The sequence below is a fragment of the Stegostoma tigrinum genome, chromosome 27 (genome assembly GCF_030684315.1).
Source record: "Stegostoma tigrinum isolate sSteTig4 chromosome 27, sSteTig4.hap1, whole genome shotgun sequence".
Taxonomy (NCBI): domain Eukaryota; kingdom Metazoa; phylum Chordata; class Chondrichthyes; order Orectolobiformes; family Stegostomatidae; genus Stegostoma; species Stegostoma tigrinum.
Genome location: NC_081380.1, coordinates 31,525,095 through 31,543,073, shown reverse-complemented (window position 1 = coordinate 31,543,073; position 17,979 = coordinate 31,525,095). Strand labels below are relative to the sequence as shown.

At 43.6% G+C, this 17,979-nt stretch overlaps 1 protein-coding gene across 5 annotated transcripts in view; it reads left to right on the top strand.

Moving 5' to 3' along the window:
* tp53i13 (tumor protein p53 inducible protein 13) overlaps nucleotides 1-17,979 on the top strand; it is a 38,917-nt gene that overhangs the window by 694 nt on the left and 20,244 nt on the right. The window contains exons 1-4 of one of the 5 annotated variants that reach the window (XM_059655247.1): nucleotides 703-736; nucleotides 9,120-9,244; nucleotides 10,242-10,277; nucleotides 13,815-13,873. In XM_059655247.1, the coding sequence (XP_059511230.1) occupies nucleotides 13,833-13,873 (41 nt within the window). In that variant the 5' untranslated portion in view covers nucleotides 703-736; nucleotides 9,120-9,244; nucleotides 10,242-10,277; nucleotides 13,815-13,832. Of the gene's footprint in view, nucleotide 1; nucleotides 448-661; nucleotides 737-9,119; nucleotides 9,245-10,241; nucleotides 10,278-13,814; nucleotides 13,874-17,979 lie in introns of those variants that run through there. The other 4 variants (XM_048557098.2, XM_059655248.1, XM_059655249.1 and 1 more) reach the window with 4 other exon arrangements.

Below are 17,979 nucleotides of genomic sequence, written 5' to 3'. Positions count from 1 at the left end.
CCAAACTGTCTGAAACTGCACGGAAACTCAACCCCCGTCCTCCTGTGGATCGCCAGATCCCCATTGGCGACCCCCTGTGGATCACCAGCTCCCCATTGCCGACCCCCTGTGGATCACCAGCTCCCCATTGCCGGCCCCCTGTGGATCACCAGATCCCCATTGCCAACCCCCTGTAGATCACCATCCCCCACTGTCACTCCCTCTGGATCACCGGATCCCCGTTGCCACCTCCCTCTGGATCACTGGAACCCCACTGCCAACCGCTGCAGATCACCAGCCCCCCCCCACTGCCACCCCCCTCGTGGATCACCAGCTCCCCGATTGCAGTCACCCTCTGGATCACGACATTTTTACTTGCTTATAACAGCCTGAAGTCCTGCTTTACTCCTCACTGACTGGCTGTTGCAATCTTTGCAGGATTTGGGCTAAACATTCCATTCCATTCAGGTCAGCATCACTGAGGGGGTCAACTGAACTGTGCAATGTTTTTGTAAGAGTAGATGCACAGTGCCCTGTTAGATGTTGATGAGGCAAATCTTTTATTCTTCCATACCTTTTGGTTTAACAGCTCGGGTTTGAATTGCTGACGACAATTTTGTTGCTTTGCTGCATTTTACTGTCTCCACATTCACGATGGCCCTGTTTCTCCCTATATTTTTAGTTTAAGCTTCAAGTGGATTTGCCACCAGTGGAAGAATATGTCTGCCCTGGACCTACTTGGTCACTTCCGGAAAGGGTAATGCATTGTTTCTCTCCTTCATTCTTAACAAATATCCGTAAGGATTTGAAAACTCCACTGAAACTGTTTCATGTGGGACCGTCTCAGTTTTAGAAATAAAAATGTCTTGTGTGATTGCAACAGAGACTTCACATCTCAAGCACTTGACAATGTCTACAACCTTCAACATGATTGACCACACCATTCTGCTGTAATACTTCATGACTGTGCTGGTACTTCTATCCTCTGATTCCTTTATTATCCATTTAACTGTAGCCCAAATATCACTTGTAGTAGCTTCACCTTGTGCTCCTGCAACATTACCTTCTGTATTCTCTTAAGGATCTACTGATGATCCCCTCTCTGTTTCTCATTAACATGTTGTCCCCTACAATCTAAAGGTATGGCATTTGTTTAGATGTACATTGAGGATACCCAGATTCACCTTATTCCCACTTCTCCTGACTTCCCACACTGTCTATTCAGGACTGGATGAGGAGACATTTCCTCCAGTTAAATATTGGAAGATTGTCATTTGTTTTCAATGTCTCCAATCTTTGTTTCCTAGCTTATGACCTGCCCCATCCTCCCTCCGTTCCTCTTCCTTGTAGCAGTCTGAAGTGAAACCACAAATTTGATAAATTTAACTGCAAGCTGAGAGAAATTCATCAATGCAGCACTATTCCCACTTGTGTCCTGTGTCCTGATTTTGCCCGTGCCAGCTTACCTGTTGCTGAAGTTCTCACTCATGCCTTTGTTATCTCTAGTCTCATTATTACCAGGCAGCCTCCCGCTATCTACCCAACATAAAATTGAGTTAACATAAAGTCATTCAAACTGCGCCTGTCTCAACTTGCAGCCAGTTTTCCTAGTACGCTGTGCTTACTGACCTACACTAAGTCCTCATCAACCAAATTCTCAATTTTGAAATTCTCTTCCTTGTTTTCAAATTTCTTTGTGGCCTGTCTTGATAGTCACTATTTCTGCATCCTACTTCAACTCTACACCCCTTTGAAAAGTCTCTGTTCCTCTAATTATGAACTCTTTTGGCTTTTCCTTTAATCCATCTACAATATTTTCCACCTCTCCCTGTGGTGGCAAATTCCACACTCTCACTGTTGGTAGCCATTGCCTTCACTTGCCTGAGTACTGTGCTTGAGAATTTCATCCACACACCTCTTCACCACCCCTCCCCCCCAACACTCTCTGCCTTGCTTTCAGACACTTTATAAAAGCCTACTTGTTTGACCAAGTGTTGGTTCACTGGCCTAGTCTCTCTGTATGTGGACCAGCGATAAATTTTGTGGAATGTTTCATTATGCTGAAGCTCTTAGAGCCAGAGAGATGTATAGCACAGAAACAAATCCTTTAGTGCAACTTGTCCATGCTGACCAGATATCCTAAATAAATCAGTCCCATTGGCCAGCATTTGGCCCATCATCCTCTCAACGCTTCCTGTTCATATACCCCTCCAGATGCCTTTTAAATGTTATAATAGCCTCTACCACTTTCTTTGGCAGCTCATTCCAGACATGTACCACCCTCTGCGTGAAAAAGTTGCCCCTTAGATCCCTTTTAAGTCTGTCCCCTCTTACCTTAAAATAATGCCCTCTAGTTTAGGATTCCTCTACCCTGAGGAAAAGACCTTGGCTATTCACCCACCCTATGCCTCTCAAGACTTCATAAACATCTATAAGGTCACTCTACAGCCTCCAATCCTTCGGGGAAAATAGCCCCAGCCTATTCAGCCTCTTCCTATAGCTCAAGTCCTCCAACCCTGGGAAAATCCTCATAAATCTTTTCTGAACCCTTTCTAGTTTCACAACAGCCATCCTATAGGAGGGAGACCAGAATTGCACGCAATTCTCCAAAAGAGGCCAAACCAATGCTCTATACAGCCTCATTGTGACCTCCCAACTCCACTACTCAATGCGAGACAACAAAGTGTGAAGCTGGATGAACACAGCAGGCCAAGCAGCATCTTAGCAGCACAAAAGCTGATGTTTCGGGCCTAGACCCTTCTTCAGAGAGGGGGATGGGGAGAGGGTTCTGAAATAAATAGGGAGAGAGGGGGAGGCAGACCGAAGATGGATAAAGGAGAAGATAGGTGGAGAGGAGAGTATAAGTGGGGAGGTAGGGAGGGGATAGGTCAGTACGGGGAGGATGGACAGGTCAAGGGGGTGGGATGAGGTTAATAGGTAGGAAATGGAGGTGCGTCTTGGGGTGGGAGGAGAGGATAGGTGAAAGGAAGAACAGGTTAGGGAGGCGGGGACGAGCTGGGCTGGTTTTGGGATGTAGTTGGAGAAGGGGAGATTTTGAAGCTTGTGAAATCCACATTGATACCATTGGGTTGCAGGGTTCCCAAGCGTAATATGAGTTGCTGTTCCTGCAACCTTCGGGTGGCATCATTATGGCACTGCAGAAGGCCCAGGATGGACATGTTGTCTAAGGAATGGGAGGGGGAAGTTGAAATGGTTCGCGACTGGGAGGTGCAGTTGTTTATTGCGAACCGAGCGTTGATGTTCTGCAAAGTGGTTCCCAAGCCTCCGCTTGGTTTCCCCAATGTAGAGGAAGCCACAATGGGTACAGCGGATGCAGTATACCACATTGGCGGATGTGCAGGTGAACTTCTACTTGATGTGGAAAGTTGTCTTGGGGCCTGGGATGGGGGTGAGGGAGGAGGTGTGGGGGCAAGTGTAGCACTTCCTGCGGTTGCAGGGGAAAGTGCTGGGTGTGGTGGGGTTGGAGGGGAGTGTGGAGCAGACGAGAGTGTCGGAGAGAGTGGTCTCTCCGGAAAGCAGGCAAAGGTGGGGATGGAAAAATGTCTTTAGTGGTGGAGTCGGATTGTAGATGGCAGAAGTGTCGGTCCAATACTCAATGCACTGACCAATCACCACCTTTGCTATCCTAGCCACTTGTTACTCCACTTTCAAGGAACTATGAACCTGCACTCCAAAGTCTCTTTGTTCAGCAACGCTCCCCAGGAACTTACCATTAAGTGTATCAGTCCTGCCCGGATTTGCCTTTCCAAAATGCAGCACCTCATATTTATAAAATTGAACTCCATCTGCCACTCTTTGACCCATTGGCCCAACTGATCAAGATCCTGTTGTACTCTGAGGTAACCTCCTTTGCTGACATCTCTGATTTTAGTGTCATCTCCAGAGTTACTAACCATACCTCCTACATTCACATCCAAATCATTTATATAAATGACAAAAAGCAATGAACCCAGCACTGATCCTTGTGGCACACCGCTGGCCACAGGCGTCCAGTCCAAAAAGCAACCCTCCACCATTACCATTACCTCCTGCACTGCCACAATGATGCCACCCGAAGGTTGCAGGAACAGCGACATGTCCATCATGGGCCTCCTGCACTGCCACAATGATGCCACCCGAAGGTTGCAGGAACAGCAACTCATATTCCGCCTGGGAACCCTGCAGCCTAATGGTATCAATGTGGACTTCACCAGTTTCAAAATCTCTCCTTCCCCTACTGCATCCCTAAACCAGCCCAGTTCGTCCCCTCCCCCCACTGCACCACACAACCAGCCCAGCTCTTCCCCCCCACCCACTGCATCCCAAAACCAGTCCAACCTGTCTCTGCCTCCCTAACCGGTTCTTCCTCTCACCCATCCCTTCCTCCCACCCCAAGCCGCACCCCCATCTACCTACTAACCTCATCCCACCTCCTTGACCTGTCCGTCTTCCCTGGACTGACCAATCCTCTCCCTACCTCCCCACCTATACTCTCTCGACCTATCTTCTTTACTCTCCATCTTCGGTCCGCCTCCCCCTCTCTCCCTATTTATTCCAGTTCCCTCTCCCCATCCCCCTCTCTGATGAAGGGTCTAGGCTTTTGTGCTCCTGAGATGCTGCTTGGCCTGCTGTGTTCATCCAGCCTCACATTTTTTTATCTTGGAATTCTCCAGCATCTGCAGTTCCCATTATCTCCACCATTACCCTCTGTCTTCTACCTTTGAGCCAGTTCTGTATCCTAATAGCTAGTTCTCCCTGTATTCCACGTGATCTCACCTTGCTAATCAGCCAACCATGAGGAATGTCTTACTAAAATCCAAACAGATCACATCCAATGCTCTGCCCTCACAAACCTTTTCGTCACTTCAAAAAACTTGTTAAACAATGCTGCCAAATTGCAATGTTGCCGAATTGAGTCACAAGTCTGAGGATTGGTGGGGAGAAAATCAGACAAAGGATGACCAAGGAATTGACAAAGGGAGAAACTAGAATGTTAGAGTAGGCTACTGCGTACTTTCGAAACAAATTAAAAGAATGTTTTGAATTATGTAGAAAGGAAGAGATTAGAGAAGGTAGCCATGGGTTCCTCAGGAAGAAACACATGGGTTCTAAAAGGACTTGACAGGGTAACTGCTGAGAGGATGTTTCCCTCATAGGAGAGCCAAGGACCAGAGGGTATAGTCTCAGAATAAAGGGGTGTCAATTTAAGACTGAGATGAGGAAGAATTTCTTCTCTCGGATGTTTATCAGTCTTTGGAACTCTTTGCCACAGAGAGCAATGGATGGGGGCAGAGTCTTTCTGTATATTTAAGGCTGAGATAGATTCTCGATCAATCAGGGCACCAAGGGTTACAGGGAAAGGGCAGGAAAGTGATTTTCAGGTGTGTTTGAACAGCCATGATCCTATTGAATGGGGGAGTAGGCTCAAGGGGCCGAATAGCCTACTCCAATTCTGATTTCTTACAGTCTTATGATTTTGACAGGAGTGTTTATAATGGGAAAGATGGCAATGACAGAGATAACGAATAAATATCCTCTATCATCACAGTGAAAGGCATAGGGATCATGCCAGAATTTCTGGGAAACCAAGGATCTAATGACATTGATTTAAAAAAATGTACTTAACATTTGTTAAGTAAAAAGCATTGGAAAAGTTAATGTGACTAAATGCCAACATTGGAGCTGTTAAACTAAATCGTAGGGTTTTACAAATGGTGGTTGGAAAGATAGTGAATACATTAGCTTCGATCTTCCAAAATTCCCTTGATTCCAAATGGTCTTCAATGTTTGGAAGATGGCAAATATGACCTGCTTTTCAAGAAAAGGGGGGGAGAAAAGGAAACAAAATATTGTAGGCCATTTAGCCAGACATCGGTAGTAAGGAAAATGCTAGAATGTGTTCAAAAGCGGCATTGTAACAGGCATTTAACAAATCCAATATGATTAGTTAAAAGCAAAATGGTTTGTGAAAGGAAATTTGTATTTTATGGATATTCCACATGACAACATTGGATATGACAGAGAAAAATTCTTGGCAGTGTGGAGGAGCAGAGGGATCTCAGGGTTCATGTCCACAGTTCCCTGAAAGCTGCCACCCTGGTGGGTAGAGTTGTTAAGATGGTGTGTTAGCTTTCATTAACAGAGGGATTGAGTTCAAGAACCGTGAAGTTATGCTCCAGCTATATAAAACTCTGTTTTGGCCACGTCTGGTCACCTCATTACACGAAAGATGTGGAAGCGTTGGAAAAGGTGCAGAGGAGATTTACCAGGATATTGCCTAGAATGGAGGGAAGGTCTTACAAGGAAAGATTGAGAGAGCCAGGGCTTTTCTCTGTAGAATGACGAAGGATGAGAGGTGATTTGATAGAGGCGTACGAACTGATCAGAGGTATAGATAGAGTGGACAGCCAGAGACATTTTCCTAGGGTGGGGGTAGCTATTACGCGGGGACATAGTTTTAAAGTGAGTGGAGGTAGATATCAGGGAGACGTGAGGGGAAGGTTCTTTACTCAGAGAGTGTTAGGGGCGTGGAATACATTGCCGGAGAGGGTAGTGGAGTCAGCCTCGTTAGGGGCGTTGCAGCAGCTATTACATAGGCATATGGATGATCGTATAAGGTAGGAGTGGAGGTTAGATAGACCTTAGGTTTCGGGTAAAACTTCGGCACAACATCGTGGGCAGAAGGGCTTGTACTGTGCTGTACTGTTCTATGGGGCATAGACACAGGCTGTTCTGTGCAACCAGTTCATGATTACAGTTATGCCCCACTCGAACCTCTTTCCTTATGTAAATTTATCACAGCAACCATCTATTCCTTCCTCTGGTAGGTGCTTGTCTAGCTTCCCCTTAAACCCATCTACATAATACTTGCCTCAGTTACTCCCTGTGGTGGAAAATTCCACATTCTCAGCTTCTTTTAACCATCTGGTATTTCTTAGTGACTACCTTACATGGTTGAAATTCTGTTAAAGTTTTATTTAAAAGAATGCAGCTGGCGAGGTAGATGATTAAAATAGATTTGTTAGGAGTATATATAAGGTATTTTCAGAAGACATTCAATATGATGCCACGCAACATTGTTACACAAGATTAGAGCTCATGCCCTGGAGCAATATGTTGGCCTGGATTAAAGATTGCTTAATGGGTAGAAAACAGCAGGAAAAAACAGGTTAATTCAGGGGCTGGCCAGGTGTAATTAGCAGAATGCTGTAGGATCAGTGCTTGGGCATCAGCTATTTAAAATCTCACGATTATTTAGAGAAGGGGATTGGGTGTAATGTGTGCAAGGTCAGTGGGAAAGGAAGCTCTGAAGAGGAAGCAGAGGGATGTAAACTGGTTAAAAACCAGGCACAAAAAAAAGGCAGAGAATCCAGTGCTGTACTGGGGGAGTATTTCCAATGAGACATTGGTTTAAACCAGGGCCTCATGGGCTCGCATGGACCTAACTTATCTCAAAACCAGGCATCATCTGAAAGAAATGATGTGGAGGTGCCAGTGTTGGACTGGTGTGGACAAAATCACAAGATCACATGGTGACAGATTATAGCCCAACAGGTTTGTTTAAAATCACAAGCTTTCGTTGCGCAGCCCTATTGTCAGGTCAAGTGAAAGGAGAGCACACAGAATTTATAGGCAGAGAGATCAAAAGATCATACAAATCGTGTGAGTGGAGTGTCGAATAATTCTCTGCAGGTGATCAAAATTGTCAGATGGTGAGAGTAACGTGTCAATAGCTGAATAACAAGCAAAGGGATGATCTATAATGTGACGAAATGAGACAGCAAAGTAATTACAAAAAATTACAATTAAGGTGGTGCTGGAGTCAAACCAAACGACTGAAATAACGTGATAGGTATAACTTGCATTGCGAAGGCCTAACCAAAGTCATAACTAATCCAAAACTCTGTAAACTAGGGAGATCATTACAATTTATCATGATGGTGTCAAAACAGGACAGTAAGGAAGATTTTACAGATATGGAACAGTGTGGTAGGGTCACATGTAGCACAACATGAACCCAGGATCATGGGTTGAGGCCGTCTTCATGGATGGTTTGCTGTGAATGATGGTCTGTTGAAGGTTTGGCAGGTGTTTGAAGGCGAGAAATGGAGGCGTAGGAATGATCTTGGTGAGATGCTCGTCATCACCAATGATGTGTTGAAGGCAGTGAAGCGCATGTTGTGGTCTCTCTGCTCCCAGGGAGTGTTGGGTGATGAAGGGTACTCTATCGGTCGTATCCTGTGTCTGTCTTCTGGGGAGGTTGTTGTGGTTTTTCACTGTGGCACGTTGGAATGGGTGATCGATGAGTTAATTATTGTATCCCATTGTTGCCCTAAGGCATGGTATATTGATGAAATCATGCAGACACTACAATGGATGAATGGACACTGCGCAACAAATGCCAGACTGGAATGCTCCCTCCCAGCTGGGGAGCACTTTAGTAGTCAAGGGCATTCAGCCTCCAAAATTTGGGGAGGCGTCCTTTAAGGTGGCCTTTGAGATACATAACAATGCAGAATCGCTGATCAGAGACTGATAACCAAGTTCTGTAACCATGAAGATCGCCTCAACTGTGATCTTGGGTTTGTGTCATTGTCAAATGTGACCTCACCATTCGGTAAAATCTTCCTTACTGTCCTGTTTTGACACAATCCCCTTGTTAAGTTATGATCTGTCTCTTTTAATTAGTTGTGCAGTTTTGGATTACTTATTACTTTGTTTGGCCTTGGTATGCGACTCTTGTACCTACCATGTTATTCCAGTCGTTTGGTTTGTCTCCAGCTCCACCTTGTTTCTCAATTATAGGATGTTGACACTTTACTCTCACCATCTGACTCTTTTGATCACTTGCAGAGACTTATTATTGAACACTCCACTGACACCATTTGTATGCTCTCTTGATCTCTCTGCCCTTGATCTGTCTGCCTATAAACTCTGCGTTGGTATGCTTCTCTCTCTCTTCATCTGATGAAGGCGTTATGCTCCGAAAGCGCATGATTTCAAGTAAACCGGTTGGTTTACTTTGTGTGACTTGTGACTTTATCTCAAAGAAAAGCAGGGCAATCATTTCTGAGTGGCCTGGCAGGTATCTATCCCTCTATCAAATCATAAGAACAGGTAACTATAGATAATTTCTGCAGAAGGGTCCAGACCTGAAACGTCAGCTTTCCTGCTCCTCTGATGCTGCTTGGCCTGCTGTGTTCATCCAGCTCCACACTGTGTTATCTCAGATTCTCCAGCATCGGCAGTTCCTACTATCTCTCAGGTAACTATCATGTTGCTGTTATGTGCCCTTTGCTGACTGCAAATTAACTGCTGTGTTTCCAGCATTACAACAGGGGCTCCACTTCAAGAAGCACCTCATTGGCTGTAAAGTTCTTTGAAATGCCTTGTGGTTGAGCAAAGCGCTGCATAAATGCAAGTAATTCATTTGAAGTGATTGGATAAGAAGGTGTCAGATGGATGCATGATAAAGCAGGACATGTGAAATGAACAGCTCTGCTAGGAAGAGGAAAGGAGAATTTTTTAAAAGGACGGGAGTAATGTGTTATGATGCACAGGGTGTTTTTGCATGCAAGTGAAGGAAAGTTAGCCTGTAGCTTCTTCCTGCTGTTCTCTCTTTGAAGGGAAGACCTTGTCAATTATTTGGCCAAGTCTAGCAGAGTGCCATGATATTTATTACAGGAAGGTCAAGAGGCAGGACCCAAGGCTACTTCAGTTTAAATGGGGTTTGAAGCCCATGTTGGTGTTAATCAGATGAACTTATTAGCTGTCCAGCTAACCACCTCTCTCTGCTTGCAGTTACATGAAAGCTGTTAAGAAGGCGGATGGTATGTTTGCCTTTAGTGCTGAGGATTGAAGAATAAGAGGAATATAAGAGTGAGAAGGTCTTGCTGTAATTATACGGGAACTTGGAGGGATCACCTGTGAAGTAATGTGTGTAGTTTTGATTTTCTTGCCTAAGAAAGGATATGCTTACCTTGAAGTTTCAGTCGATTGATCCCTGGGTTGAAAGGGCTGTGCTGCAAGGAGAGATCGAGTAGAATAAGCCCAGATTCTCTAGAGTTTGGAAGCATAAGAAGTAATCACATTGAAAAATTTGAGAAATAGACCAGAGAATGATGCCACCTATTTTGTTTTCAGTTAAAACAGGTGCAATGTTCTCATTCTTGCTGCCTGTTTCTTTTTATTTTGTTTAACAAACTAGTGTATGAACAGTGCTCCTGTTTCACCTTTTGACCTTTGTTTTCTGCTTCTCCCAGGTAATTCCAAGTTTGGCCAAAGTATATCTAGAGCAGGTATGATTCAATTCCACCGCATATTGGGCTGAGTGTTAACTCTCACATGAGTAGATTAGGATCTCATCAGGGCTTAAAGCACAAATATATCTGAAACAGGGACCTAGTGGCTCAGTTCCTCACATCTGGTATTTACATAGATACACAGTTAAAGAGGAGTGAAGCTTGCAGGAAGTGGTTTGGTCATTTAAGTATCGTAATGAGACCATGCGCCTTCAGTTTAACAATCCTTCTATTTTTAACCCTCTTTAGCTGGGCTTCTCAGGCCATGGGTAACCTGCAGCCATTAGGAGTTGAGAATGACAGAATGCCTAAGTTAAGTCCCTTTGCAGCCCTGCCCTTGAGCAGAGATAATCCTTTATTTCCCATGACCAAAGTTTAAAGTATAATGCTTTGATTGGACTACATTCAGTGTGGTAATGTAGATGAAATAATCTTGCTTAACCAGTAATTCTAAATTTCAAAATATAGGAAACATGTTTTAAGTGCTGGTTTAATTTGTCAAAGAAGGTTTTCTTCATTAGTAGCTCACACGCAAATTGCTAGGGCATGATACTCATACAGTAGTTTAATGTACTTTGATGAGATGTGATGTATGACCATTTGAGAATTTTTAATATGGTGCTTTTAAAATCCCCAACAACATAATGTGTTTAAAATATCGATTTCTCCTGGAGTAATTTAATCTGATGTTGTTTAGTTTCAAATTATTCTGGTCCCGAGAGCCATGGTGCTGCATTCCTGTAAACCCTGATTTGTGTTTCTGTTGAACATGACTTCTGTGGAATGTGCAAGCAACAAGCAGAACCAGTTCTCAAATTTGGTACCCATTTCAAAGTCATTTTCCAATTCAGATATGTTTTCAGAAGGAGAAACAGAAAATGCTGGAGAAATTCAGCAGATCTGGCAGCATTTGTAGAAAGAGAAATAGAGATAACCTTGCAAGTCCAGTGTGACATTTTTTCAGAACTGTAGATGGGTGTAAATGTAATGTGATGTATACTATTGATGAAGGTGGGACGTAAACAAGTGGAACAGAATGGAAGGTCAGTGGGCAAGGGACATTAAACATTAATTGTGTCAGAGAACAAAGAGCAAATGGAACGGTAATGGTTGTAAAGAAAAAACAAAGCATATATCCATAAGTATTAAGAGTAAAATCAGGGCCAGCCCTGAATGAAAGAAAAACTATGAAAATGAGCTACAGACACAGGGGAAAGAATTATCGAAGGGATGATGGAGTTTGTGGTCTGAAATATATTTTCAGGGCAGGTTTTATTGGCTGGATCAGTTGAGTTGGCCTGTGGCAGAATGTTGGCATAATTTACAGCCCTCATTGATTTCTTCTGATTCTTGCAATGTATAAGAATAATAGAATGTCATTCACCTGCTGGAGATTTTCAGTCCTATCTTTGATGTGCGTAAAAACAGTTTACAACAGAGGTGGAAATGTTTGTGTTCTGAAGTTCACCATAGGCACCCAGTAATAGCATTCCTCTGTTATTTACAATGTGGTTAGGCACAGGATAAAGTCCCATCTGATACTTAACATCAGTTGCCAAACCCAGTCTTAAGAAACCATATCTTATGCAGCAGCATCTGCCTTGATGCTGTGGTATTACTCATATCAAGCTGGTCTTTGGTTCAAGTGCCACTTTAGGGTCTTCAGTCCATTGTCTGGGCTAATGCAGCAGTGAGGATTACTGCAATATCAAAGATGGTTCAGATAAGAAATTTAAATGTTTAAAAAGCTAGTGCTATTTAATAAAACCTGATGACCTGCTTTGTGCCATGTGCTTTTGTTATTTATTCACTTGTGGGATATGGGTATCGCTGGGTGACTAATATTTGTTGCCCATCGCTAAGTGTCCTTTGAGCAATTAAACATCTTTGTGACCACCATTTGAAGAAACGAGACACACTCCTGGCATTCTGGTAATTATTTAACCCTAGCTACATGATGTGATCATTCCTGCATTACTGCTCTGGGAATTTGTTACATATTATTTAGCTGCTGCGTTTCCAACCTTGCAACAGTGACGACGTTTCAAAAAGATTTGTTTAGTTAGCTGGGAAGGGCTTTGGGGTTTTTTTTATTGTTCACGTGATGTGGGCGTTGCTGGCTAGACCAGCACTTATTGCCCATCCCCAATTGCCCAGCGGGCAGTTAAGAATCAACCACGATGCTCTAGTTCTGGAGTCACATGTAGGCCAGACCAGGTAAGGACAGCAGTTTCTTTCCCTAAAGGACATTAGTGGACCAGGTAGGTTTTTTTCCCCCAACAATGAATGATGGATTCATGGTCATTATTCCAGACTTTTATTGACTGTAAATTCTACCATCTGCCATGGTGGGATTTGAACTCATCCCCTAAACGTTTACCTGGGTCTCTGGATTAACAGTCCAGCAATAATACCACTAGGCCATCACCTCCCCCTAGTTCATCCTCCTGTTGAGTTCATGAAATTTGTTTTATAAAATGCAAATTCATGTCCTTGCAAGTGATGTGAGGAAGGTGGCCCATTGATTAATCCCAGTAATAACAGTTAATCATTTTCATTGAAATTGAATGTCTGGTCTCACAGTGCACAAATCCATAATACTGCAGATGTTGGAAAACAGGAGGGAAGTATACTCAATTCCCAGAACAGAGTTCCAGTGTTAACACTAGTTGATAAACTTTCATCAGTGCTAGTAAATGAGAGAGAGAGATGTCGGGAGGGAATAGAACATAAGGAAATATCAGTGATTGGAGCGAAGCAGGAGAGACTAAATGACAAAAGGATGATGGTGTGAGACAAAAAAACAAGAAAGGAAAGGAACAAAGATGGTGAGGAGAGTGCAACATGAACAGTGAATTCAGAATACTGAGTTGAAAGAAGTCTAAGTAATGGGAGATATTTGTGATGATGGGTGGGTCTGAAATATGAAGAGTGGAATTTAATTAGGAATCCATGTGGAATAAGTCAGGGCCCGGAGGCAGTAGCTGAACAGAGAGACATGGCTGAGAAAATGAGTTTTGAATATCTGATCAAACGTATGAAGGGAAGCCTCAAACAATGGAAGTTAAGAGAGACAAACAGCAGAGCAAAGTAACACATTTCATCAAGGTGGGTAATATGAGATTGTGCAATGGAAACATTCTACAGGGAGACTCTCAGCCAGGTTGACAACTTTTCAGTTTTGGTCAGTATTTTTAATGTGGCCAAAAGGTACAGGAGGAAATGCCCCTGAGTGCATTCTCGACCCTAACAGCCCACAAGAAGGGAGATCATTACCTGATTCATCTCAGCTAGCATTGAATCCAACTTGCAGGCAAGAAAGGATAGTGTGCTGTACTACCCAAACAGCCAGTTATCTGGCTGCTCAGAGATTTTGACAGAGAGCTCAGCCCAGTGTGGATTAACTCAGAAACTAGCTGTTTTAGCAGTTCAGTAATAAGCTTTACCTGCAAGGCTGTTATTGTTTTTTTTAACAAGTGTTAATGAAGCAGAAAGATCACTGACTGACACAAGATTTATTTTCCTTCTGTACAGGAGGCTGCTTGTGTGTGTATGGGAGAGCGAATTGAATACGATGAGCAAATCCCAACCAGGTACCAGGAAATGATGATGCATGCTCAAAATCTCAAACCTTTTAATCTTCTTTCCTCTATCTCTTCTGTTTAAACCTTAGAACATCAGGTAGTTGAGGGTATGTTGCAGAATATTCCAACTTATGCCACTAAATTTAGTGTAACATATGCATTTCTGTCAGATAATGAAGAATTTATTATTTTTAACCTACCGCTACCTATGAGCATTGCTGAGAAGGCCAGCATTTATTGCCCATCCCTCAGTGCCCTTGTGAAGGTAGTACTGAGCCAGCATAAGCACAGAATGATTTGCAGTCTCTGGAACATAAGCTCTTTTTACATTAAAAGTAAAGCACCTCGATAGTACCCAATATAACGTTGATCAGTAAAATCTCAAAGTGCCTCACCTACCATGAGGTTACAGTCATTATTGTTGCATGAGCACAAGGCAGTGGGTGTGTTTTTAAAAATTCATTTACAGTATTTGGGTGTCAGTAGTTGGGGAAAAAAAAATGCTCATCCCTAATTGCTTGGAGGCCACATTTCCTTTCTGTAACCAACGATTTTACTGACATTCAGCAGCGATTGTGATTGGATTTCCCAGATTTTTATGGAGTTGAAATTTCACAATCTAGCATGGTGGGATTCGAACCCATTTATCCAGAACGTAGCCTGGGATTCTGGATTACTAGACCTGTGAAATTATCATTACGCCACCACCTCCTCTCATGTCCAGCTCATCAACCTTTTTACAGAGGTCAGCAAGATCAGTCAAACAGTCTGCCATAGTGAACAGTGTCTTAGATGTGAAGCAGTAAGAGGTTCGATCTTATCTGAGGAATGGTACTTGTACCAATGCAGCTTTCCTCCTGTATTGCAATTTTATGCAATCCTGCCAACTAGGGTCACTAGGCCTTGAGAACAAAGGACAACAAAAAGTAAATATGGTATTGCAACTTTGTATCATCAGGAGGAAGTTCACTTAGGTTGATTCTGGGTATGGATGGATATTCCTATCAGAAGAGATAGTCATAGAGTTGTACAGCATGGAAACAGACCCTTTGGTCTGACTCGTCCATGCTGACCCGATCCTAAATTACCTAGTCCCATTCCAGCATTTAGCCCATATCCCTCTTAAACCCTTCCTATTCATGTACCCATCCAGATACCTTTTAAATGTTGTGATTGCACCAGCCTTCTCCACCTCCTCTGGCAGCTCATTCCATAGACGCATTACCTTCTGTGTGAAAGAGTTGCCCCTTAAGTCCCTTTTTAAATCTTTTCCCCTCTCGCCTTAAACTGTGCAGTCTAGTTTTGGGATCACCTACTTCAGGGCAGATATTCACTCCATCCATGCCTAATGTGGTTTTAAAAACATCCATAAGGTCACCCTTTAGCCTCCAATACTCCAGAGAAAGTAGCCTCTCCCTATTCAGCCTCTCCCTATAGCTCAAATCCTCCAGCCCCGGCAACATCCTTGTAAATATTTTTGGAACTCTTTCAAATTCACAACATTTTTCCTATAGGAGGGAGACCAAAATTGGACACAGTATTCAAGAAGTAGCCTAACCTGTACAGCTGCAACAAATGTAGTGTATAAATAACAGAAAAGCAGTGGACCCAGCACCGATCCTTGTGGCACACCGCTGGTCACAGGCCTCCGTCTGAAAAGCAGCCCTCCATCAGCACCCTCTGTCTCCTACCTGCAAGCCAATTTTGTATCCAAATTGCTAGCTCTTCCTGGATTCCATGTGATCTAATCTTGTTAACCAGTCTACTCTGCAATAGTAGGTTGGGTATGCGCTCAAGTTTAGAAGAATGACAGAATTCTTGAACCGTACAAGAATTTTAGGGCCTTGGCAAGGTAGATGCAGAGAAGATTTATGTACATGTGGTAGAGCCTAGGATCACAGGGCATAGTCTGAGTAGGGAATCACCCATATCCAGTAGAGCTGAGGAGGAACATTTTCTTTCAGTGGGTAGTGAAGCTGTAAAATTCTTTACTGCAAGGGGCTGTCAAAACTGGGTCATTGAATACATCTAAGACAGGGAGAGATTTTAAACTAGTGAGGGAATCAAGGGTTATACGGATAAGACAGGAAAACAGAGTTGAGGATTGTCAGAGCAGTCATGACCTCCCTGATGGGCCAAATGGCCACCTGCTCCTACATCATATGCTCTTAAAAATAATGTAACCTAAAGAAAGTTTCCATGAACATTTCCGTCTTTCTCCACGGGATATAACATTGCTGCTGAAGCCGATATTTATATCGCAGCCCTGGAAAAGGTGGCTCTGAGCTGCCAAATCCCATGCTTCATAACGGCATCCACAGGGCTGTTAGGGAGCAGTTTTATTTTGGGTTTTAATCCAGTGATGACGAAGGAATGACAATTGAATCAGGATAGTGTACGGCTTGGAGGGGAATTTGCAGATGGTCGCGTTCCCTTGCATCTGTTACCATTGTTCCCTGCCCCCAAGTAGTAAAGGGATAGATTTTGAACATGTTGTGAAGGAGTCTCGGTGAGTTCTTGCGGTGACGGTGCATACTGTGCATCAATAGTGGAGGGCAGGAATGTTTAGGTTGAAGGATGGGGTGCCAGACAAGCAGCCTGCTTTATCCCAGATCATGTCAAGCTTCTTTAGTGTTGCTCGAGCAGCTGTCATCCAGACTCTGGAGAGCATGTTATCACCCCCCACTGAATTGTGCCTTGTTGAAGCCAAAAAGAAACTGGAGAATCAGGAGGGGAGTTAGTTATCACAGAATTCTGAGAATCCGACTGACTCCTGCATTCACAGTATTTTAGTGGCAATGAGGAGCGATGATCCTCTCCCGGTAGGAGGTGGGTGTAATTGTCTGTGTCATGAATGTTACTTGCCACTGACCAGCACAAGCCTGGTTGTTGTCGAGGTTTTGTTGTGGGTGGGCACAGACTGCTTTCGGTATCTGAGGAGTCATGAATGGTGCTGGACATTGTACCCACACACTCCCACCGCTGACCTCATGATGGAGGGAAGCTCATTAAGGAAGCAGTTGATGTTGAGGATGGGCCCTAGGACACTTGGTGCATTCTATCAAATTAACTGTAACTAATCACGTGTCTGAAATGTTCTGTGTGGGAATCAAGGGAGGCAGGCCAGGTTTGGTGGAAGATGACTGGGCAGGATTTTGTTTATACACTAATGGTTGACTACTTCCTGGTAACCGTCTAACCATTTGTAATGCTGTTCATTAGTCTTGAATGTTGTGATTATTATATCTGCTCAGTACCCAAAATTAATGTATTGTTTCTTTGTGCTAACCAAGGTTTATTGGTGCCTTATGGTCACAGAAATATAATAACAAAAATGACAGTGACTTCAAAGAGCAACTGGAACAATATTTTTGCTGTTCAAATTATGTTAATAGACCATAAGGTAGAGGAGCAGAATTAGGCCATTCGGCCCATTGAGTCTGTTCCATTTGATCATGGCTGATATGTTTCTTAAACCTCCCCCACTCTTCTGCCTTCTCCCCATATATATTTGATCCTCTGACAAACCAAGAACCTTTCTATATCTCTGTCTTAAATACTGTCAGTGACTTGGCCTCCACAGTTGTCTGTGACAATGAGTTCTCAGATTCACCACCCTCTGGCTGAAGAAATTCCTCATCTCGGTTCCTAAAGCTTGTTCCTTCACTGTGAGCCTGTGCCTTCAGGTCATAGTCTTTCCTACTAGAGGAAACCTTCTGCACATCTACTGTATCCAGGTCTCTCATATTCTGTAGGTTCAATGAGATTACCCCTCACCTTCCACTGCAACAATACAGAGCCAGAGTCCTCAACTGCTCCTCATATGACAAGCCCTTCAAGCCCACGATAAATCTTGCAAACCTCCTCTGGATCTTCTACAATGCCAGCACATCCTTCCTTACATATGGGGCCCAAAACTGCTTACAATATTCCAGACTCGCTCTGACCAGAGCTTTATACAGCCTCAGCAGTGTATCCCTGCTCTCATATTCTAGCCTTCCTGAAATGAATGCTAACATTGCATTTGCCTTCCTAACTGTCAACCGAACCTGCACCTCCCAGTCGTGAACCATTTCCACTCCCCCTCCCATTCTTTAAATGACATGTCCATCATA